Source organism: Bactrocera neohumeralis, unplaced genomic scaffold (genome assembly GCF_024586455.1).
Source record: "Bactrocera neohumeralis isolate Rockhampton unplaced genomic scaffold, APGP_CSIRO_Bneo_wtdbg2-racon-allhic-juicebox.fasta_v2 cluster11, whole genome shotgun sequence".
In the NCBI taxonomy this organism is placed as follows: Eukaryota; Metazoa; Arthropoda; class Insecta; order Diptera; family Tephritidae; genus Bactrocera; species Bactrocera neohumeralis.
The window spans coordinates 3,444,195-3,470,326 of record NW_026089624.1 but is presented as its reverse complement, the minus strand read 5'-3'; the positions used below and the strand labels follow the sequence as shown (position 1 = coordinate 3,470,326).

The following is a 26,132-nucleotide window of genomic DNA, read 5'->3' as shown; positions in this document are numbered from 1 at the left end:
TCGTCGGCGCGTCAATCTTTGAAAAAATCAAGTTATTTATCTTATGTACTTGTTCGTTAGTTGATGACAGAATAGCTCTTTCTTTAAACCAAGATATTGTCTTATAACTTATGTTATCAATGTCAAGATAGACATTGTTGACATACTCTTGGATATTGTCTATCAAAACACAAATGTATTCTAGGTTAATTCTCCCCTCACTTTTTGTTAACTCTCCATTGCAGCATTTTTGGAAATAACTTGTTCGCACGTTAAGATGACGAAACCCTATTAGTTTTAAGCTCTAATTTATTGACATGTGGCGAAAGGTTGGATCTTTTTAGGGAAGCATTTATTTCGTCAGCACGTGTTCCTTGAGTCTCAACTGCTAGGATTTGAAGGAAATCTCTTGAGAACAGAATTGTACAACCACTCATAGATGAATTTTTGTTGCGAAAATCGCGTATTGTCCTATCCAGTGCTTTCACAGACGTCTTGTTTGACATGGTAGCTTCGTCCCAGACTATTAATGAACAGTCACGCATCAATTTACCTGTATTGCTCTGTTTAGAAACACTACAGACGCTGTTATTATCACCGGTGGCGATTTTCAGCGGGAGCTTGAATCTATACTCAATATATATAGTGTGCGATTTGGCCTCTATTTTGATAAATCTCGTAGGGCCCAGCCTGCTTTTGCAATTTAAGCGGAGAAAATGTAATTATTTACGACATCACATTAGAAATCTCAAAAATAGCAGTATTTCTCCACTATTTAATGGATATTATAATACATATAAACCATCTTCTTCAATCACTCTAAAAAAAAAACCGCATCAAAATCCATTGCGTAGTTTTAAAGATTTAAGCACGCATAAGGACAGAAAAATCGGCTTTCTTTTATACCATGTATTGATTGGTATTAATATAAAAAAAAAATAAGTTTGATTAGAAACGACTTTTTTTGACTACCCAATATATTAATAATTGAAGGACTAGTTCATGTATTTACAGACAGAAGCATAGACGGGCATGGCTGAATCGACTCAGCTCGTCAAGTTGATCATTTAGATATAAATTTCGTAGGGTCTGGGTTTTACAAACTTAATACACCCTGTTCAGGCTATAAAGAAACTAAAACAGCACGAAATAATGAAAGAAAAATACTTATTTTATAGTAAGAAAGTCGGAAGGAGGCATTCTCGTAGTCCGAAGATACCTTAAGCACCATCTTTTCTGTAAAATAACACTTTGAGTAGTTTTCAATATAACCGTTCTAAGCATGTGTGCCAAGTTTCATCAAGATAGCTTAATAGTTGTAGTTTGCCAAATGGACGGTCACCTGAAACTCTACTTGTAATTTAAACATACTATCTACTTATATATATAAAATTAAGTGGTAAAACTTCCTGTTCGCATACTCCTCCTAGACGGCTTGCCCAATTTCAATGAAATTTTCAAGGGTGATTGGGGTCTGTTTGGAGGGTGCACATAACAAATTTACTGTGTGTATCATTGCACGTTTTGCAAAAAAAAAACAAACAAAAAAAACAACTGGCGGATGTTTACAATTAATAAAAAACATTGACATCGCATGTTGATCGTTTTTGCCTGTCATTCGTTCTTTCTATGGATGACTGTCAAGCTAACAAGACATACAGAACGTAAGTGTTCCGAATGCACTGAGTGTATCAAAAAAATGTTTCAACATTGTGTGTATTTTTCTCAGATTTCAACGTGATTAACATTCTGCGTACAACACAAAGCAAGTGAGTATTGTTGTTGTTTCATATGTGATGCCATGCGGTTCGATTGTCGCTTGAAAATGCGCGGTGTGTGTGAAAAAAAAGGGTTTCAACATTGTGTGTTTTTTCCAGATTTAATTCCATCGATTTGCTACATTTATTCGAATCGATTTTGTGTTTTTCTGCTGACCGTGCAACACACACAAAGCAAGTGTGTATTGTTATTGTTTCGTAAGTGCTTCCATGCGGTTCGCAAATACACTGTTGGTGGGTCTTATTGCATATGTGTGTGTGGGTAAAATACATAGTTTAAGATGTAGTTTTAGGCTAATTTTTCCATTTTTATTTATGTACTTCAAATATGCATATTTTTATTTATGTACTTCAAATAGGTATGCATACTCTAGCACGACCACCGGGGACAACACTAACTACCTTTTTCGAGTTGTGTGAAAACGATGAATTTGCAAGAACATTGCTATATTCCGAAATACCACACTATTTCATTTGGAATCCATCATCGAAAACATTTCAACGACGAAAGCAAGGGGAGCGTGTTGACGGTTATCCAAATGTCGGTAAAACCGATGCCATAAGACGCATTTACACCATCCATCCGAACAACGCCGAATTTTTTTATTTGCGTCTGCTATTAGTCAACGTGCGCGGACCAAGATCATTTGATGATTTGAAAACTGTTGACGGTCAGTTGTGTGCGACGTATCGTGAAGCATGTCAGCGATTGCATTTGTTAGAAGATGATATGCATTGGGACACCACACTTCATGACGCATCTCTCACATCTCATCCAAAACAAATACACGTACTATTCGCCATAACTGCGGAATAAGTACAAAGACTGCATGACCGACGACTTATTAATTTTGGCGCGTAATCGATCATCGGACGCAGACTTGCTACAAATGTATAATTCTGCTTTGATATTGGTTGAAGATCTGTGCCTTACAATTGCGAATAAGGCATTAGCGCAACTTGGCATTACTGCGCCCAATCATTGACCATTAGCTTCAACGTGAACAACAACACGATTGCAATGAATTGCGTGCTTTCATACAAGCTAACATTACCAAATTGAATATTCAGCAGAAAAATGCTTATGATAAGATTATACGAGCGGTTGACAATAACGCCGGTAGATTCTACTTTCTTGATGCGACCGGTGGTACAGGGAAAACGTTTCTGATCTCTTTGATTCTTGCTACTATACGGTCACAGCAGAAAATTGCGCTGGCAATTGCTTCGTCAGACATCGCTGCTACTCTACTTGATGGCGGCCGAACAGCACATTCTGCGTTGAAATTACCGTTGAACATCCAAGTCGTTGAAACACCAACGTGCAACATATCGAGGAATTCAACAATGGCAAAAGTTTTGCGAGGAGCTGGAATAGTTCTATGGGATGAGTGCCTAATGGCTAACAAAAAGTCATTAGAAGCATTCAATAGAACAATGCAAGATTTACGCCAAAAGCAACAAATTTTTGGCGGAGCATTAGTCTTATTATCCGGCGATTTTCGGCAAACTTTGTCAGTCATTCCTCGATCAACTTCTGCCGACGAAATAAACATATGTTTAAAATCGTCAGTTTTGTGGAGACATGTTCAAAGGCTGACTCTTACCATCAACATGCGAGTCCAATTATAAAATGATCGATCCGCAGCGGCGTTTTCGAAGCAGTTGTTGGACATTGGCGAAGGCAAAATACCAATCGATGATACCGGTTTGATCACATTGCCGAACAACTTTTGTACACTTTTACAATCGAAAGAAGAATTGATTGAAAGTGCATTTCCAAATATTGTTCAACACTATCAACGCAACGATTATTTAAGTTAACGCGCAATATTGGCACCGAAAAATGTACACGTCAACGAAATAAATTTTGCTATTCAAGAAAAACTGCCAGGAGAAGCTACAACATATATGTACATCGATTGATAGCGTTTTAAATCAAGATGAAGTAGTCAATTATCCAACTGAATTCTTGAATTCTTTGGATCCCCCCGATCTGCCACCGCATCGTTTGGTTCTGAAAGTCGGTTCACCCATTATACTTCTACGAAATCTGAAGCCACCGACTTTGTGTAATGCCACAAGACTTTCAGTCAAACAATTGTGGCCAAATTTTACTGAAGCAACAATACTAAATGGCAAGGCAGCAGGTGAAGTTGTACTCTTACCACGCATTTCCATGATTCCAACGAACATGCCGTTTGAATTTAAGCGCTTGCAGTTCCCAGTACGTCTTGCCTTTGCGATGACCATCAACAAATCGCAAGGGCAAACGTTTCAAGTGTGCGGTGTCAATTTGGAAGAACCGTGCTTCTCCCACGGCCAATTTTTCGTCGCATGCTCGAGAGTGGGAAGACCAAGATGCTTATTCATTTACGCGCCAGGTGGAAAAACCAAAAATGTTGTATACCAATATTTTTTATAAATGTTTTATAAATAAGTAACAGTTTTACAACAATAAATAAAACACAAAGTAAAAACCCTTAAGAGTTTTAATCGATTTAGGTGTAGCGAAACGCACAGGGTAACAGCTAATATACTTATATGTTACACATCACGTTTACGTTTATTTCCAAATACTATCACTTTATGATATGATATTGCATTTTCCTGGTAAAATTACTATCATATGTATTTCACCACAGTATTTTATGAAACAGACTCAGCCCTTTTCTGTTCCTGTACACACATGTATGTAAATGCAGGTACTACTATGCCAGTTTGCTGCAGTTCAAAGCAGGAATAAAGGGATGTTAAACATATTCCAGTGTGAGAGCGCCTCAAAATTAGCGTTTTTTGTAAAATTTTCCATTATGGTCAGATTGAACAAAATAACAATTTTTGGGCATTTATCAACCCAATACCCAACATTTAGTACGAATAAAAATTACTAAATAGTGGTTATTTATTATATGGAGAAACTATTTAAATCGTTTTAAAGACTATTATAACAACTGACTTTTGTCCTTTCAATACCCAATAATAGGATTTAAGGTTGTTAGCTCTCAATCATTAAAAGTTTTTAATAATTTTCAATTGAAAATAATACTATGATGTTTCAAATTACAAAACATTTCATCAAATACCTTTAAATTTCACAAATTTATTTAATATTCATTGTTTTACATTTTTTATAAGTGGTCTTGAACGTTGCAACAAATCCCTTCGCTTACACATTTTTTTGGTAAGATTTCAACCTGGCCATCGCTCGTTTCCAATTGATAAACGTCAAAACCTACTGAACTCGATTAGCTGTCAAAGTTCAGTAGGTTTTGACGTTTAGCAATTGCTCTCTCACTTCCAGTGAGTGACTACCAGGGTGGGCAAAGAGGAGAATTCAGCCTCCACGATGAAACCTCCCCAAATGGGTTGAGGCTGATCGACTTCGCCGGGGCCCGAAATATGGTTATCTGTAGTACTAGATTCCAGCATAAGAAGATTCATCAAGCTACCTGGCTGTCTCCGGATCGAAAAACTTCCAACCAGTTCGATCATGTTGTGATAGACGGAAGACACGTCTCCAGTGTTTTAGATTTGCGTGCGCTCCGAGGTCCTAACATCGACTCGGACCACTATCTTGTTGCAGCTAAGATTCGCACCCGCCTCTGTGCAGCAAAAAACGCACGCCAACAAACACAAGGAAGGTTCGACGTCGAGAAGCTGCAATCACAACAGACAGCCGAACGATTCTCTACTCGGCTTGCACTCCTGCTCTCTGAGAGCACTCGTCAACAACTTGGTATAAGGGAACTGTGGGACGGAATTTCAAACTCCTTACGTACAGCTGCAACCGAAACCATTGGTTTTCGGAAAGTGCAAAAGAACAGCTGGTATGACGAGGAGTGTCGTCTCGCAGCGGAGAGAAAACAGGCTGCCTACCTCGCAACGTTACAATCGACCACAACACGTGCGGGATGGGATAGATACCGAGAGTTGAAGAGGGAAGCGAGACGCATCTGTAGACAGAAAAAGAAGGAGGCCGAAATGCGTGAGTACGAAGAGCTTGATAAGCTGGCCGACAGAGGTAATGCTCGAAAATTCTACGAAGAAATGCGGCGGCTTACAGAAGGTTTCAAGACCGGAGCATACTCTTGTAGAACCCCCAAAGGTGATCTAGTCACCGATGCCCAGAGCATACTTAGATTATTAGATTATCGATGACGATGGAGCAAACGTTCCATTACCCGACCATGAAGAAGTTCGAATAGCAATTCCCGCCTGAAAAACAACAAAGCGGCAGGGGCCGACGGATTGCCGGCCGAGCTATTCAAACACGGCGGCGAAGAACTGATAAGGAGCATGCATCAGCTTCTTTGTAAAATATGGTCGGACGAAAGCATGCCCAACGATTGGAATTTAAGTGTGCTATGCCCAATCCATAAAAAAGGAGACCCCACAATCTGCGCCAACTACCGTCGGATTAGCCTCCTCAACATCGCATATAAGGTTCTATCGAGCGTATTGTGTGAAAGATTAAAGTCCACCGTCAACAAGCTGATTGGACCTTATCAGTGAGGCTTTAGACCTGGAAAATCAACAACCGACCAGATATTCACCATGCGCCAAATCTTGGAAAAGACCCGTGAAAGAAGAATCGACACACACCACCTCTTCGTCGATTTCAAAGCTGCTTTCGACAGCACGAAAAGGAGCTGCCTTTATGCCGCGATGTCTGAATTTGGTATCTCCGCAAAACTAATACGGCTGTGTAAACTAACGTTGAGTAACACGAAAAACTCCGTCAGAATCGGGAAGGACCTCTCCGACCCGTTCGATACCAAACGAGGTGTCAGACAAGGTGATTCCCTATCGTGCGATTTCTTCAACCTCCTTCTGGAGAAAATAGTTTGAGCTGCAGAACTTAATAGAGAAGGTACCATCTTTTATAAGAGTGTACAGCTGCTGGCGTATGCCGATGATATTGATATCATCGGCCTCAACACCCGCGCCGTTAGTTCTGCTTTCTCCAGACTGGACAAGGAAGCAAAAGAAATGGGTCTGGCAGTGAACGAGGGCAAGACGAAATATCTCGTGTCATCAAACAAACAGTCGTCGCACTCGCGACGTGGCACTCACGTCACTGTTGACAGTCATAACTTTGAAGTTGTGGATAATTTCGTCTATTTAGGAACCAGCGTAAACACCACCAACAATGTCAGGCTAGAAATCCAACGCAGGATAACTCTTGCCAACAGGTGCTACTTTGGACTGAGTAGGAAATTGAGAAGCAAAGTCCTCTCTCGACAAACAAAAACCAAACTCTATAAGTCACTCATAATTCCCGTCCTGCTATATGGTACAGAGGCTTGGACGATGTTAACAACTGATGAGTCGACGTTGCGAGTTTTCGAGAGAAAAGTTCTGCGAAAGATTTATGGTCCTTTGCGCGTTGGCCACGGCGAATATCGCATTCGATGGAACGATGAGCTGTACGAGATGTACGATAACATTGACATAGTTCAGCGAATTAAAAGACAACGGCTATGCTGGCTAGGTCATGTTGTCCGAATGGACGAAAACACTCCAGCTCTGAAAGTATTCGACGCTGTACCCGCCGGGGGAAGCAGAGGAAGAGGAAGACCTCCACTCCGTTGGAAGGACCAAGTGGAGAAGAACCTGGCTACCAATTGGCGCCACGTAGCGAAAAGAAGAAACGACTGGCGCGCTGTTGTTAACTCGGCTATAATCGCGTAAGCGGTGTCTGCGTCAATTAAGAAGAAGAATAATCTTTGCCCCATTTCCATACGTTTATTAAGAAAAATCGTAAAAATGAAAAACCGAGTCAAAGTTTTCGCTTTCTGCCCAAGGGCTCATATATCGCTCGGTCACTATTTCCCTTTTAGCTTCGACAATATTTCGAATTCCCATCTATAAATTCCATCTATAAATGTTATCTCTTAAAATCTTTCTTTAATTCGGAACTCATTAAAAACTTTAATAGGGTTGCCTCCAAATGTATTCATTTGCAAGTTTTGTCACATCTGGTTCGAATATTGGTTTTGCGTATGTCCGTAAAATCCAATCAGATTCTGTGACACCATTAATAATCAGAATTGGTTTGCAATTCTGACAGCTAAGCAATTCTGTCTTGGATTCCCCAACACCCCTGATTAATTTCTTCTACAAAAGTGAATAGCCAGAAGTTACACGAAGCTAAATTAGATGAGTACGTTGGTTGCGGCACGATATTAGTTGGAAATTTGGCGAAAAACTTACGGAGAATCAATGCAGTATGCGATGGTGCATTATCGTAGGGGCAAAAACAAAGAGTTGTCGGTCCAAAATTCCAGCCTCTTTTTACGAATATCTTCGCGCAAACGACGCATAACACTCAAAGAGTAGTCCTTGTTGACAGTTTGACCTTTCGGTAAGAAGTCGGAAGAAAACTGTCAACTTAACCTAGTTTTTTAGGCTACTTTGACGTGATTTTTCGGCTTCCGCTCACCTTCGCCACGACATTCGGCCGCGTGATAACCTGTTTCCGGGTCGTTAGCATTGATCCAATACTCATCGCTCGTAATAATAATTGTTTTTAATTAATTTATATTATTGACGAGTTGATCACCAGTTGATGTTGATGGTCATCCTGGACGTGGTTCGTTCGAAGCCGAATGCACTTTAGAAAGACAAGCATATAGTAACAGAAATTTGATTCCGCACACAAAATTAAAGGAACTTCTTTGCTGAATAATTTCACTCATCGTAAGAATCGGCGAATGCACTTTATGTACACCAGAAAAACAGCCATAATTTTTTTGATGTGACATTGTACAGATATCGCTGACAGTCATACCAACCTAGAAAACAAAATGTTTCGACGAATGCTTTTTTGCACGAAATTTAAATTAAAAGGTCTTTCTATTTTTGCCCACAGTACTACATGCATACCTTCGTAAGGTATTTAAAAAAAGCGAGTTAATAATGTAATTCCAGGATTTTCATATTCACATCTCTTAGAAATATAAGGTTGGAAAATATCTCCCTTCCGGCTTTTTGTCTTTTGAATTGCGCTGCTATGTATAAAGCGCTACAGAGCTTGTATCTGACAATACTGTACATCTTTGAAAGATCTTGACATAACCTACAAAACGACGCTATGCATGATTAGTTTGGATATTACGTTCAACAGTTATAGACCTGTAAACATGGAGTTCACTAACGCCGAAATTCGAGCTGCTTGTATTTTAAAGTTTTCTTTTGTTAAAGGCAAATCCGCTGGAGGGGGATATTATGAAGTTGCCGTCTAGATGGAAACAGATTATCGAACGAATTATTTGAGACATTTTGAGGTAATGTCTCAATTTGTGACTAAACAGTATCTAGCGTTAGTCTCAAAATAATGTCTCAAATTTGTCACCTGATAGTTAGCAAACAAACAAAACTAAAAAGAACTGTTGTTAACCATTTTGAATATACTGAATAGAGATCATCATAGATATTAATCGATTGTCGTTTTTTTATATTTTGTAAGCAACTCAAACACGAAAAGGTTGAAAATAAATAAATTTTATAAAAATTTCGTAATATTATGAAACGAAGTCAACATATATTTTTATTTTTATTGGTAATTATGTTTTTTGACTTTGTTATAGAAAATTTAATATTTGTTATCGACATATTTATTTTCATTCAAGTGTAAAAACATCTCTGAATAATGAAATGTAATAGATTTTGTGACTGTCACTTACAGAATAGCAAAATCGTCTAAAATCACAAAAATTGTCTCTAACTTAAAATCACAGTACAGAATCGTACGGTAAATCCGATCACTTTAACACTTTTTATAAAGCATTGAATAAACAGCAAAAAAGTGGAAGGGAGATATTTGACAACCTAATAAAAATAATGACAGTGTCCGATCACTATAACGCTTTTTATATTTGACAGCCTAATAAATTGGTGATGATATCAATATCTCCTTTCCGCATTTTTTTTTTTGCTATTTTCCAATATAATATAAACAAATAAACTATGCATTATCGCGTATGAAAAGCAAAATACCATATAATAAAACAACAATGATGAACTGTGCTATACAAAATATTCCACCAACAATTTTTATACTCATACTAATAACACATTTTAGTAACTGCTTCCAAATATTCCTGGGATTCTAAATAATGCAACAAAATATTCACTACTAAAACTAATTAACCATTGAAAGATTAAGATATCGAAACTGCCGTTCATAGTTTTTATAGAAGGCAAATCTTGTAATAAGCAGCGACCTATAATAACCTTCACAAATACAAAAGATGACTTTGATCGAATAGTTTGTATGACACCTATATGCTATAGTGATTTGAACCATTTCTCGAAGATTGCACCGTTGCCTTAAAAAATGTCTACCAAGATTCGTGAAGATACCTCATCAAAGAATAAGTGTTTCCATACAGGGACATGATCTCCACCGTTCAATTTGTATGTTTTAGCTATACGCTATAATTATTCGTTATAGGTTGTTCCAACAAATGAGCAGCTTGCTTCTCGCAAGAAGTTCGTGTGCAAATTTCAAATCGATATCAAAAAAGTAGAGAGACTAGTGCTGCTGGAAAAACAATATATTAAACAAGTTAAGAAACGCAAGGATCAAAGGTGGGGAAACTTTTATTAAAAAAACAAAAATGTTGCGAAAGAATTCATCATTAATTGTGAGCACAAGAAGTTGCGAAAAAAATTCAATTACATTCTTCCGTAAATTAATGTTTATCGCAGAATGATTGCGGCCATAGATAACTTGATCAGAATCTCTTTTCTTGCTCTCTCGCTTGTCAGCTGGCAGGGCACCCAGATCTGTTTTCTGAGCTGGCAACAAAACACAATCAGGATGCCGTCAACCAGCAGTTAGTGAAAAAGGCGGGATGCCAGAAGAGCAGCGCTATAATTACTTAACGAAATTAGTGTGAAATGAAATTTCATTGAACTTTGCGAACATATTTTGGCAAAATAAATGTTTATGTAAATTATGTAATTAATGATTTTGCATTTGAGCATTTATATATGTACGCATTTTCAAAGTGTTTAATTTAGTGTTTTGTATTTGTTTACGAAGCTTGGGTAATTGCTAGTGGCATCATTGGCAAATGTTATAAAAAAATGAGAGTTTTGACAGCTCTCTCTCGAACCAAAGAGTCTCGTATCAAGTTATCTATGGTTACGGCAATACTGACATTGTACACAAATTAAAGAGCGGAAGTTTACTTCATATCGGAATTGTACAGTTGTGTGAACAAAACAGGTAAACATAATTTGCAGGTTTCAGAGTTTCTCATTAATATTTGTTTTTATTTACCTTTGCATGTTAGGAAATTCTAATCACTGTTAGGAAAAAATTATATAAGTAAGTTAAACTTGTATCTAAAAACAATTTTATTTCATAAGAAAACAGCACATTTTAAAACTTCACAACACCTTATGGTTGTTCCTATTTTGTTCACACCACTGTATGTACATGTGATAGAACAGTTAATGGTGGTGATGCCAGTTGTAAAAATTCATTTTAGCTACAATTGGGAAAACTTTATCTAGTTGTGGGCTTTTATACGTACATTTGTAAGACAGTTTTATACATCTGCATAAGAAAAGATACTTGTGACCAATTTATATATTTTGTTTAAACATATTGCTGTTAAATTTAATGAAAATGCTTATATAAATATATTATTTGTGATATTTTCAGTTACTTGTTTTATCAAAATATTCAAAGAATTAAGTTTTTTTTCTATAATTGTTCTATTAAATTTTAAAAATCTAAGTAGCCTCTGGAAATGTATTAAAATAATAATACGCGGTAAAGAAAGGGAACACATATTTTCAAAAATATAAGAAATCATCAAATAAAAATATATTTGCGCGGTATGGCATTATTGATTGAGAGTGGCTAAGCACACAAATAGAATACAAACTCTAATTGTAGAAACATCGTATTTCGCTCCTCCCTCCGCTACGATCGGCAAGCGTTTTGTTTTCGTTTTCATGCGAACAATGTTGCCATTACTCAATACGCATATGTAGTTTTATACACATCTAACTTTTCAATTATAATTTTCCATAATATAAAATATCAAAACTGAAATCAAACTATTAAAAATAGTTTAAATATTTTTAAATAATAGCATTCGACTCTGATTTTTAGTTTAAGAAAATTTCAAATATATCGAACACAATTTTTATAATTACTACAGCATATCGAGCCAGGCAACCCTGCGTTGTGGCAGAGCAATCAGCTCAGCTCAGTCGTTTCTATGGGGAAAACCTCAAGTCGTTGGAAATTCTACGGTAAGCGGGCGGTAAAGCGTACACTAAATTAAATGCTGTTATAAAGACATATTAAAAAAATTATTACTAAAATAAAATATTTATTATACTTATTGTTATTTGTCTTACATTTTATAAATTTATAGTAGTTACAACGAAACTTAAAATTGTTAGGCAATTTTACAGTTATTGCCCACAGTGCAACTTCCCATATATGCGCGTGCTCTCATTTGTAAATATGGAGTGGTAAAATACGTTGCTCTCACTTCCCTCTTCATGTTTGCCCCCGATGATCCTCTCATCTAGCCCCCAAAATGTGCACTTGTGCAAGCACGAGCGAAATGCCACTGAGGGCTAATATGCCCACCCCTTGTACAAGGCGAACCGAAAGTTTGAAAACATTTTAATAGGTACATGGCTTTATTACATATTATTTTATCTAGTTTTGGCTTTATTACACGTTATTAACAAAAACTCTCCGGATATTAGTTATAAGGGGCTAGGGCAAGTTTTCACCCGATTTCCCGAAGCTGCGTTAAAAGCAAAATACGTTCACTAAATTTAATTAGGATAATTCACATATTCGCATATAAGGGGTATAAAGTATACCAGATGTTTGAGAATTGTTCTAAAAGGTGATATATTTCGATTCTCCGTACTTTTTTAAAGAAAACAACACAGAAACAAAATTAACGGAATATGTTTATTATCATTCGAAAGAACATTATATGCCATTTACTTTTTGAAGATTATCCATCCGTTGAGACCAATTTTCGATGACTCGTTCGAGCATTTCGGCTGGTAACTGCTTCAAGGCTTGAATCGAAACGGGAGTGTCCGCATAGACAATATCATAATATACATATTTTCTCAGGAAAAAGTCTAATGGTGTGATATCACACGATCTTGGTGGCCAAAAGACGGGCCAAATAAATCCATTGATTGATGCGATGTGTGGGAAGTGGCACCGTCTTGTTGTAACCAAATGTCGTCAATATCGCCAACTTCAATTTTAGGCATCCAATAGACGGTTATCATGACGATTGTTGTTGTTGTAGCTGCAGAATTCTGCTGAATTGACAAATCTTGGCCAGATAAAAAACCCGCGTCCCTTCCGGTTACGTAGACCCGACTGTTTTGGAACGCCAATGTGCGATAACGGTCGCCATTATAAACGTCACCGTTTTCGCGCCAAATTTTTGGAGAAGTATGGATCGATAATTCTACCGACCCACAATCCACACCAAACCGTTGTTTTTTCTGAATGAATCTCAGCTCTTGAATCTCTTCAGGTTGTTCTTGCTTGCTTACATACCCATTGAGCAAGAAATGTTAAACAAAATTTGGCTCGCAAACGTTGGATTTTTTTTGAAATTTTTCAAAAGAAGGAAGGTCGAGCGGCTTAAGTTTTGGCACAAGTTGTATTTTATACGATGCCAAACAATACTGAACAAAAATAACATGACAGCTTGACACTGTCAAAAAGAGGCTATTGCAATAAGTACCTCTACTTAGATCACCCGTTATTAATCATGTTGTAAAGAGCCCTCTGCAGTGTTTTAGACGTGAGAACGCTTTGAGGTTCAAACATTGGCTCGGACCACTTTCCTGTTGCAGCCAAGATACTCACCCGCCTGTACGCGGTAAAAACCGCAGATCAACAAACACACGGAAGGTTCGACGTCGGGATGCTGCAATCACAACAGAGTGCCGAACAATTTTCCGCTCGATTTGCACTGCTAGAGAACTCTCATTAGCAACTCGGTATAAGGACACTGTGGGGCGGCATTTCAAGCTCCTTATATGCTGCTACAAACGACACCATTGGTATGTTAAAAGAATAGCTAGTAAAATGAGGAGTGTCGTATCGCAGTGGAGAGAAAACAGACTGCCTACTTTGCAATGTTACAATTGACCACAACATGTGCGGGATGGGATAGATACCGAGAGATGAAGAGAGAAGCGAGACGTATTTGTAGACAAAATAAGTGAGAGGCCGAAAAGCGAAGAGCTTGATAAGCTAGCAGACAGAGGTAATGCTCGAAAGTTCTACGAAAAGATGCGACGTCTAACAGAAGGTTCCAAGACCGGAGCATACTCTTGTAGAAACCCCAGAGGTGATGTAGTGACTGATGCCCAGAATATACTAAAATTATGGGGGAACACTTCTCCAGCCCGTGGCAGTGAAGGTAAAACATCAATAAATGGCGAATCCGATTCCCCAATGGAACCAATTACCCGTCTGAAGAATAGCAAAGCGACGGGGCCGATGGATTGCCGGCTGAGCTCTTTAAATACGGCGGCGAAGAACAGAAAAGGAGCTTGCATCAGCTTCTCCTATTTAATGCCTAACGATTCGAATTTAAGTTTGCTCTGCCCAATCCACAAAAAGGGAACCATACATTTAGCGCCAACTACCGTGGTAAAAGCGTCCTCAACATCGCATATAAGGTTCTATGGAGCGTATTGTGTGAAGAATAGATTGAAGCTTATCAGTTTGGCTGTAGATACCTAAAGCCAAATATTGGAAAAGATTCGTAAACCCTCACTACTCCTGGCCAAAATAATTCGAACTACAGATCTAAATTAAGAAGCTACAATCTTCTATAGGAGTGCACAGCTGCTGGCGTACGCCGATGATTTATCGTTGGCCTCGACAACCGCGCCAGACTGGATAAAGAGGCGAATCAAATGGGTCTAGTTGTGAACGAGGGGAAGGCATCACAAAATATCTCCTGTCATTAAACAAACAATCGTCGCACTAGCGCCTTGGCTCCACGTCACTGCTGGCAGTCATAACTTCGAAGTCGTAGATAATTTCGTCGATCTCGAGAACAGCATTTACACCAACAACGACGTTAGCCTCAAAACCCAACGCAGAATACATCTTGCCAACAGGTACTACTCTCTCGACTCAAAAATACCAAACTCTACAAATCTCTCATCATCCCGAAGACGCCATTGACATAGTTCAGCGAATTAAGAGACAGCGGCTGTTCATGTCGTCCGAATGGATGAAAACACTACAGCTCTGAGAGTATTCGGCGCAATAATCGCCGGGGGAAGCAGAGGAAGAGGAAAACCTCCACTCCGTTGGAAAGACCAGGTGGAAAATTACCTGGCTACACTTGGAATCTCCAATTGACGCAAAACAGCGAAAAGGAAAAAATACTGGCGCGCTGTTGTAAACTCGGCTATAACCGTGTAAGCGGCCAATAAACAAGAAGAAACTTAATCCAGATAGATATGGGTGAAATCGGACTATAATTACGCCTGCTTCCCATACAACACAATTTTAAATTCCATCTGATTCATTCAGTCTCTAGTTTGCAAATCAAGCACTCCATATATATTGCTGATGGTAAGTATACTTTAGTGAAACTCAGGGAGTTAATATTATTAATATGTGGTATTGCTAAAAATAGATAAATTCGGGTGAATGCATCCTTAAGACTCTATGTACGTAATATGCAATTCTCAAACTTGCAGTTGTGAATATAGTTTTGGTGCAAAAAAAAACTCAAGCTTCTTTGCTTGGCTCTTTATTTCAACTGATCTTGATCTTTATTTATTAAATTTTGTGGAGTGAGCTCGCTGGCACTTACATACATACATGTACTTATGTATGTATGCATTCCAAATCGCTATTTGCTTGATCAGCAAAAATGGTTACACATTCACTTCTTTTATTTCAAGAAAGAGTTCAGGTTTGGAGTCTTTCTTGAAGTGAATAATGTTTATTTATTTATTATTGTGTGTATGTATGTATGTCAATATGTGACTATATACATAACATATGTATAACCCATATTGCATTTATGCCACTTTCACTTCAGAGACTCAGCTATACTCATAACATAATTGTCAAATAAATATCTACAAGTAGCCAAAGTCATATAAATTCCTTCTTCTTCGGATTCTAGTTTTGCTGGTTCACCATTGATATCAGTATGTCCTAGAACCCTTTGCAAGTTTATATGAAATATTAGATAGTCGAAAAAGTATTTTCGTATTTTGTCAATAGCAGTTGTATATCTTCAGTGCTGCCAATCACTTTGTGTCATACCATATAGTGTTGTTGGAAAGGTGAGATTTTAAGCTTCATTTAACAAAAAAAAAAAAAAATTATTCGGGAAAGTTGAAAAAAAATTATTTTGAAATTTTTGTATATAAAAAAGCAGTTTGCAATGAATTATTATAAAGAGGGTTCGGAAAAATACTACATTGCAACGGGAATATTTCGAAACAAAACTACTGAATCTGCTAATTCTACTCTTTCGTCGTTCAATACAGTGCTTAATTTTAAGCAATCATTGCAAGGTTGGATCAATCGTACTCCGACAAAAGACCATTGTATGTCCTAGAGAACGAACTTAGTGTGTTAAGGCAAGGTAGGATGTAAATTTCCGAATATTATGACAAAGTTGACAAACAATTAACTCCCATAATTAACAAACAAATTAATAGGGAAATTATTGCAGTTCTTAACGATCGGGCAAGAGAAAACGATTTACGGGTATTCGTCGTCCACTATGCGACACTCTATTTTTGGCAAGGCCAAAGGATCTTCCCTGCGCACACGCAGTAGCTCAAGAGCTTGAAATTACTCACATGCGTCATGACTTTGCCTGCGCTTTTGCCGCAGGAAGCTCATTAACAGCAAAACCTTATTGGCAACCGCATACTGAACGCATTACCCGCAACTTTCAAAACACTCACAGTAGGCCAACGCCGATTGAAATCGACAATAATACCTCATATTACGATAAACGCTCCTCTCCTCAAAAGCAGAATAATCCGCATTACTAGCAAACTAAAAATAATTTTCAATCACATCAGTCAATACGAAATGCTCCGCCGCCGCATCCTTTTACGATTCATCCTACGATATTTAAGCGATCACGCGAGCAATTCTCCTCAAATCAGACACCCCAAAATAAAATGCAAAAAGTTAACTTTCTGCCTGAAAAATAAATATTTGATCAAGTAGATTGCGAAAGATGTAATGAAGAGTATTCTCAAGGCGATAATTCCAGAAATTATGCGGAAAGTTGTTACCTTGATTATGATACTAATAACTATAATCAAGTTGATAGCGATACGAAACAAGTTGAAGAAATTAATTATTTAAACTAAAGTCGGTCCTGTCGTTTATAACTAAAACTTCCAAAAGCGGTCAGGAGCTACGCCTTTTAATCGACAACGGAACTTCTAAGAACTATGTTAAAATTTTTAACTTTCTGCATGGCATCAAAAGTATCGGTAAACACTTCAAGTTAAAGTCTATCAATGGGACAACTTTAATAAATAAGAAATTCCTGATGAATGTTCTTGATCATACCTCAACATTTTATTCACTTCCCTACTGATTATTCTTGAACGATCGATGAGTTACTCGATAAGGACGATACGTCGATGGTTGAGAATAGGAAACAAAAAGAAAAATATGTTAATTAAAGTAAAAACACCAAGTTTTGTGTTTAATATAATATATAATAAAACGTTTGGTTGATAATGGTGATGATGGCCGGTGGACGTCGTCTTGCTTCTCTCAGGTCTTCAGAAAAAGTGAAAAAAGGGACTAGCAGAATCGCTTGCTAAGCCATTGAGTGAAATCTAGCGGGAGTTTTTAACGAAACTATTGCAAGTTGAGTGAAAGTTATTAACAGCTAACTGGCAATAGTTTGTTATATACTCACTAGGGTTGGTAAAAAGAAATTAAGCACTGGCCTAAACACCTACTTAAGTACATTTGATGGTATCATTGGATACGATTTTCTTAGAGAAAGTGAGGCAAATGTTGATACTGAAAATGAATACTTATTTTATCGTAAAAGAAACTACAGCATCTCTCATGCAATCAAAGTAATTTCATTACAATAGAAGAAGACTCTGTTCCATTTCGCATAAAAACTCTATTTCGGGATGTGATTAACATACACATAAATGCATTTGCTGACCCAAATAGAGCACTACCAAACAGATCTTTTTGACATGCGTCGACAAATTTTCAAAATATGCCCTAGTGAAGCAAATCGCATCAAGATCCACTGTTGATGTCAAATATGCTCTTCTACAAGTTTTATTAATTTTCAACAATACAAAAGCCATTGTATCCGACAACGAAAAGGCTTTCACTTCCAATTTAATAAAAACACTACTAAGAGATCACTTTTTTGTCGATCAACTTCACAGCGAAAGCAACGGCCAAGTGGAAAGGTTTCACTCTACCTTGCTTGACATAGCGCGTTGTATTAAGGAAGAGCAGCAAATATATGAAACTACTGACCTCATTTTATTAGCAACCCACAAATACAATCATAGCATTCACCCTGTCATAAACGCTAAGCCTATTGACATATTTCACAATTATTCAGCTGAAAAATTAAATGCTGTTAGAAGAAGGTTATTAGAAGCTCAAGACGAAAACTCTTAAAAGATTTAACGCAAGTAAAACTCTTAAAACATATGAAGTTGGAGAAAAGTTTTTTTTGAGAAGAAACAAACGATTGGGTAAAACATTTGATAAAATTTTTATAGAAAAAGTTGTCGAAAGAGATCTCGGTACTCACATCAGCAATTTGCGATAGTTTTCTTTAAAGATTTCCCAAAAACCAAGAAAAATTAATTTAAACAATAAAATTGAAAATATTATTTTTTAAGCCACATAATAGATTTAAAAGACAATACTTTTATTGATTTTGAATTATTACCATTTCTCTAAAATTACTTTGTAAGTCTAGTTCTAAGCAACTACAACTGTAACATGAAACACAAAAAAATTTACATCTTTTTTCTCATTATCACATCGACTTATTACCATTTCATTAAAACAACTTTGTAAACCTAGTTATAAGCTACTACATATGTAAAAAAAAAAATTTTTCGACCTGCCCACGACTATCAGATCGATTTTCGAGATTCAAAATGGCTTTGTCGAAACGCGGACGCTTCGAGCTTAACAAGGGGAGTAGTTAAGGTACACCTATTGTCAAACACGAGGGTTAATAAAATCTGACACAAAGGTTAATGCTATAATCTGAGCTAAATCTATTCTTGCACTCAATTCTCAATATGTGCGGTATGTGCGTGGCGTTCGCTGATTGGCTAGCATACCAATAAACAACAACTCCCGCATAGCTCTGTTTCCCCGCCAAGATCTGCAGCTCGCAAGAACAAAAAAAACCGTTTCTCTGTGGAGCAAAACAAGCAAGTCAGGTCAGGTTGAAGTGGAATACTAGAATTCATTAAGCAATAAAGAATAACGCGAGTAACATCGCTGTGAAAGTAAAAAAAAGCATTTTGACTAATTTATATTTATAACTCAAGGACGGCTGAACGAATTTGGCTTTAAATTAGTGAGGATGTAGGCTCCTTTTTATCGTTTTCCGTTTAGAGTCAAAACAATTCATATATAAAAAAAAATTTTTCAAATCTTAAGTATTTCTTCATTATTCATAGAAGACTCTTTTGAATATTTTTTTACTTAAATTTCTGGGAAAATGATATGTCAAATATGAGCGCCATCTGTTTACTGCAGCTGCTTAAGTCGGTACATCTTTGGGATGCGATGCGATTTGTACAATGGATAAACATATCGAAGAAAGAATTTGTCTCAAATTTTGTATCTCAAACCAAACATAGTTTGCGGAATCATTGCGAATGTTGAAAAAAGTGCCAGTGATTCAAAAACATAAGCCAACGAGTGATAATGACATTTTAAGGCCTTTAAAAACGGTCGAAAGATCGTTGAAGACATAGTATGTACCTCGTTCTGGACTACCTTCGACCTCTTCAACTGATGAAAATATTAACAAGTCCTTTCAAATGATTTTAGTGGGTATTTTGGGTATAAAACGCGTTCTTGCTCGACTCGTCCTGATAAAACTGCATTTTATTCAAAATAAAGTACGATTGGGACCGAATTTAATGCCAAAAAGCAATGAATACCATCGGCAAACTACCGTTTTCACCAGTTTTGGATCCGCGTGTGTTTGTTTTTGTTCCCCAAACTGAATTTGCCGCTCTGTGGAACCCGTTTTCAGTCGATCGAAGAATAAAAACAAAATTCGGAGAAGGAGCTGAAGGCCATCCAAAAAAGTGCTTATGAAAAGTGTTCAGAGAACTGGAAAAATCGTTGGCTTAAGGGTATTTCACCTGGTGGGGATTACTGTGAAGGCGGCAAAATAAATATTGATGAATAATTATATATTTTGCGTTTTATTTACAATTCCCGTGTGATTTTTTGTTAGAATTGGGGTACTCACAACGTACCATAAAGCATCGTAAAACTATAAAATCATAAATTTGTATACTATTTTAAGCAATTTGTTGTTGGATTGCATACTGAAATAAGTTTACGCAAATACAACTCTGAACGCTATGTTTTCGGATCGTTATAACTTATAACTTTATGAGACTATGTGAAAACCTTAAATGTATATTTTATATTGTTAACATGATTAACGATATCCTTGACAAGAAGCTGCGAGCGGAGTACTTGGACTCTTATACCGCCAGTAAAGTTTCCGTCCTTATTCGTAAATAATATTTTCATTGTTGAATAGTTTATAAAAATAATATTTATTGTATAGCCCGTTTTAAGCGTGGTCGGATCTATTACTACATTAATATAAGTTAAAAAGATACCAAATTTGATTGTTATCCATTCAGGATTTCGTCGAATAATAAATGGTTAATCCTTTCACATTAATTAGAAAAAGAATTGCCAACACCCATAAGTATTTCGACTACTTTGAACCGTGCAAGCAAGTAGAGCAAATAATTGTGCACGTACTTTGTAATATCATAAAATACAATTAAATACATACCTTTTATAAGTGGTTCAGTTGCATTCAAATTCTGATTAAAATTAGGTTCGTCATTAGTGCCGTCAGATCTTTGCATTTTTTTTGGCGAGCCATCACATCTAAACCCACTTTGACCTTCCACGACATTTTGGTAATTAAGTTGATCCTCTGCTATACTACTATCACCAATGAGTATGTCATCATTCTGTAAATGGGATTGCAAAGAGGTAGAATTCGGTCCTACTTCCTTATCACAGCCACCAATTTGAACCTGTCGGAGAAAAAAATGTATTCAAATACACAATATGTAGAATTAAATTGCAAAGAAACAATTACAAACATGAAAAAATATTATACAGTTGCTTATTATCCTGTGGAAATATACCAACTGTTTAGAGATGATGTACTACGAGAAATTAATGACATTTCCTTCCACAATTGCCTCTTCATGAAATCCAAGCATGCCCAACAAAAAATCTCAAACAGCATACGTAACGAGTTATCTAAGGATAGGAATTTTTTTCAATAGTCCTGTCAAGCGGTCATGTTATTTTTGTTCAGTATTGTTTGACATTTCTTCATGAAAAGACTTACAGGTACACTTGGACAACGTTTGCAAAACGTCCAACTTTATTACGAAAACTCACGTTCTGTGAAGAACGTGTTTCGCGCGCTTCGCTCAACTTATGGTCAACATAAATGGCTGCTGACCGTATTATTTGCAACACCACCATCCATCTAAAGGCCTAACATTCATTATTAGATAACATTCGACCGAATAGATCACGTCCAGCATGCAGTAAAAAAATATATAGCAGCCTTAGATAAGAATGTACATGAAAACCGTGCGGAGTCGATTCGCCGCCGTTCGCTGCGACTCGGACTGGCCTATGGAAGGACTTGCCGCATTTTACGTCGAGATCTTAAACTGAAAGCTTACAAAATAAAGCTTCCGCAAGCACTGAAGCTGCTCGACCTTCCCAAGCAACATCGCTTCGCTCTATGGACTCTTGCAAAGTATCAAGAAGATCCAACATTCTCGAGCCAAATTTTGTTCAGCGATGAGGCCCATTTTGGCTCAATGGGTATGTAAACAAGCAAAATTGTCGCATTTGGGACGAAGAGCAATCTGCAGATATTTAAGAGTTGCCATTTAACGACTATTTGACGCCTGAAATTGAAGCTGGCGACATTTGGTTTCAACAAGACGGCGCCTTTTCCCACACATCGCGAAATGCAAAGTCAACGTCAATCGGACAATCCCGCTTCGATTCTAGCCTTGGAGTAAAACATCACGAGTGTTACTCACCAGTCGAAATGCTCGAACGAGTCATCGAAATTTGAACACAACGGATGAACCATCTGAGATGTCGCCGCCGCCAACATTTGAAAGAGTCAAAAAATAAATGCCACAGAATGTTCTTTCGAATGATAATAAATTATATTTGAAATTTCTGTGTTTTTTTTTTTAAGTAGGGAACCTCGAAATGGATCACCCTTTATGTCCTAAAAAATTTTTCGTCGAAAAAGAAATTCTGGAAAAATTGTTCGTGACAACTGGAAGTGTGACAAGCCTTATATTAGGATAATGTAGTTCGAGAAGCACTGAATATTAGTTTAGCACCTTATTATTATCAGCAAACCCTTAATAAGAGATAAAGTTTAAAAGTTATTGTTCGATTTTTTAAATTTTTGGACGATAATACATGCTGAAATAGAACATTTCACCAAAATGATGCGATGCGACGCTTTAATAGCACTTCGTTTTATATATTTAAATTTATCTCACTGCACCTATTTTCACGCCCTATGTTGAAACATCTTCCAACAATTTTATCATAGAATATGCCGAGACAAGCCATATATACAAGAATAAACATGTGCATCTACATGTAATACGCATACGATAATAAAGACTGAGAAATGCATTACAAGGTGCTTTCCAAAGTAAACAGGACTTTTTAAATCTAGCGCCCCCTGGTGGCGCCATCTATATGTCGACTGGTGCGTTAGAATCAGCTATCTGTCCAGTGAGAATTTCATGACATTTCATAGATTGGAAGTGAAGTTATTGTGTTTTAAGTGTCAGTATATTTGTGTTATCGGTGCGAAAATGAGCTTCGAACAAAGAGCCAACACTCAATTTTGTTTTAAAATTGGCAACAATTTTACAGAAACGTTTCAATTGATGAAACAAGTTTATGGCGATGATTGCCTACCGTATGCCGTAGCAGAGTGCACGAGTGGTTTCAACGTTTTCAAAGTGGTCGTGAGGACATAAATGACGATCAATATATTGGCCAATAAAAATCAGTGATCACCGGAAATTAAATCGAAACTGTGCGTGAATTCATCAAAAATCAGCCGAAATCATCATTGAAATTCATGGAAATGGAATTGAACATCTCCAAAACATCGATTTATCGCATTTTGACAGAACATTTGGGCTTACGAAAGGTGTGTGCACGATTTGTCCAGCACAAATTGAATGATGACCAAAAATTGCTCAGAATCCAACATTCGAAGGACATCATTAAAAAGGTTTATTTGACCAAAAATCACATTTTAACCATTAACCACTCCCCGTATTCACCTGATATGGCACCGTGCAACTTTTTCATTTTCGGAAAAATGCATTTGCCCATGAAAGGAAAGCGTTATGCAGACGTAGTGGCCATTCAAAAGGCTTGCATCGGCATACTTGCGGCCATACCGGCCAACGAGCCAAAACACTCGTTCGACATGCTTTTGGACCTTGCAAAAAGCTGTATTGAAGCAGAAGAAGACTATTTTGAATAAAATAAATTGCTTTATTATGAACACATCTTAACTAGATGCATGCAAACATTTAATTACGACAAGAATATTTCGCTGTCGTACAGTCGAGTCGTGCAGTCGTGTCGTGCTGCCGTTGAGCTCAGAGTGTAAGATTTCTAGTATAAAATGATAAGCAAATCCAATATAACAAAAATTAGAACGAAACAAGTAAGGAAATGATAAGCAAATCCAATATAACAAAAATTAGAACGAAACAAGTAAGGAAGAGCTAAGTTCGAGTGCAACATAATATTTTATACTCTTGCAACTTGCAAACGCCAAAACCAGGGAAATACTGTAAGGTATAAAACCAATTATAAAGAGTGAAAAAGAGAGTTCAAAGTGTACGGACGTGTTTATTTAATTCGCTCCGTGAATTAAATCTTTACAAAAAAAAGTAAATAATAATAATGAAGCAAAAAGTAAAACAAACAAGTAAGGAAGGGCTAAGTTCGGGTGTCACCGAACATTTTATACTCTCGCATGATAAAGTGATAATCGAGATTTCGTTATCCGTCATTTACATATTTTTCAAATACCGTATTTGTGTAAAGTTTTATTCCGCTATCATCATTGGTTCCTAATGTATATATTATACAGAGAAGGCATCAGATGGAATTCAAAATAGCGTTATATTGGAAGAAGGCATGTCATCAGGGTTTTAAGAAAATATTATACACCGAATTTCATTGAAATCGGTGGAGCAGTTCCTGAGATATGAGGTGCAGCTTCCTTCTGGCATTTCTTCCGTAAAATTTAGTGTTTCTGACGTTTTTTGTTAGTCGGTTAAGGCACTTTTAGTGATTTTCAACATAACCTTTGTATGGGAGGTGGGCGTGGTTATTATCCGATTTCTTCCATTTTTGAACTGTATATGGAAATGCTTGCAGGAAACAACTCTATAGAGTTTGGTTGACATGGCTATAGTAGTTTAGTAGTTTCCGAGATATGTACAAAAAAACTTAGTAGGAGGCGGGGCCACGCCCACTTTTCCAAAAAAATTTCGTCCAAGTATGACCCTCTCTAAAGCGATGCTTTGTGCCAATTTTCACTTTAATATCTTTATTTATGGCTTAGTTATGACACTTTATAGGTTTTCGGTTTTCGCCATTTTGTGGGCGTGGCAGTGGGCCGATTTTGCCCATTTTCGAACTTAGCCTTCTTATGGAGTCACGAAATACGTGTAGTTTCATCATGATATCTCAATTTTTACTCAAGTTACAGCTTGCGCGGACGGACGGACAGACGGACGGACGGACGGACAGACGGACATCCGGATTTCAACTCTACTCGTCACCCTGATCACTTTGGTATTTATAACCCTATATCTGACTCTTTTAGTTTTAGGACTTACAAACAACCGTTATGTGAACAAAACTATTATACTCTCCTTAGCAACTTTGTTGCGAGAGTATAAAAACAGTTTATTAAATTGTAAACAAACATAAAGAACAGTGCACACAAATTAATAATAATAAACATAAACAAATAGTGCACGAATCAACAAGTGAAAACAAACAATCAAACAAACAATAATGAGTGCTTCGCAGCCTCACCAGCAAGGCCGTAGGCATTCCTTAAATGCCTACTTTAGCGTTGTCGGTCCAACAACAACAACTACTACTGGCAATAAAAATAGTAACGGCGGTGATGAGTAATCGCGGCGATCAGCTGAACAGGAAACGAAACAAAGAACGCAATCAGCAGAAGCAGTAGAAAGTAACAATCGGGCAAAAACAAATGTGCTGACAGCAACCAGTCTGCAGGTACCAGCAAGCGCGCAGGTAACGAAGAAAATCATAACACATGGTGAGAATGTACCAATAAAAATGCCCGTCTGTCCAAACTGACATTGACCGCTACATTAATATAAAAATAAAATTAAGTCCTCCAAAGTCAGTGGTAAATCCTAAAAAGTTTGAAGGCGGCACACAAAAAAAAATAATACGGAAGTTTCAAATGGCAACAGATTTGCCATACTAAGCAATGGTTCAGACGACGATGCAAGGGTACCACCACAGTCGTTAATGCCAAACCACCTCCAATATTTTTGCGCGAACGTAGCAGTAATACACTTGTTGCTAAATTAAGTGAAATTGTAGGTACTAACAATTATCATTTAGTGCCTTTGAAAAAAGGCAATATGGATGAAACGACAATTCAGTCCTACACTGAAAAAAGTTTTAAGGAAATCGTTAAATTTTTTGTCAAATAAAAACAAGAATTATTATTCGTAACAACTGACGAGCTCTAAGGGCCTAGTTGTTGTAATTAAGGTTATAGAGTCCGCCGTAGACAAAGAAGCATTGAAAGAAAGCGGGTTTTGGTATTAAAACCGTTGCAAATACATATATTTAATAGGAACAAAGTACCACAGCCAATCTTTAAAACTGAATTGTTGCCGAATTTGAATCAACTTAAAAAAATGAGACCCATGCTATATACATATATTCTGTTTGCTGCATCGTAGAGTAACTGTTGAAGAACCACA

General features: G+C 37.1%; 1 protein-coding gene across 12 annotated transcripts in view; it reads right to left on the bottom strand.

Annotated features, from left to right (window-relative positions):
- Positions 1-26,132, bottom strand: part of LOC126765669 (tau-tubulin kinase homolog Asator-like) — a 403,818-nt gene that overhangs the window by 197,937 nt on the left and 179,749 nt on the right. For all 12 annotated transcript variants that reach the window (XR_007668513.1, XM_050483278.1, XM_050483279.1 and 9 more), the window contains one exon: positions 20,846-21,095. Coding sequence is in view for 11 of the 12 variants with exons in the window: in XM_050483278.1 (XP_050339235.1) it covers positions 20,846-21,095 (250 nt within the window). In the remaining variant the exon portion in view is untranslated. The remainder of the gene's footprint in view (positions 1-20,845; positions 21,096-26,132) is intronic.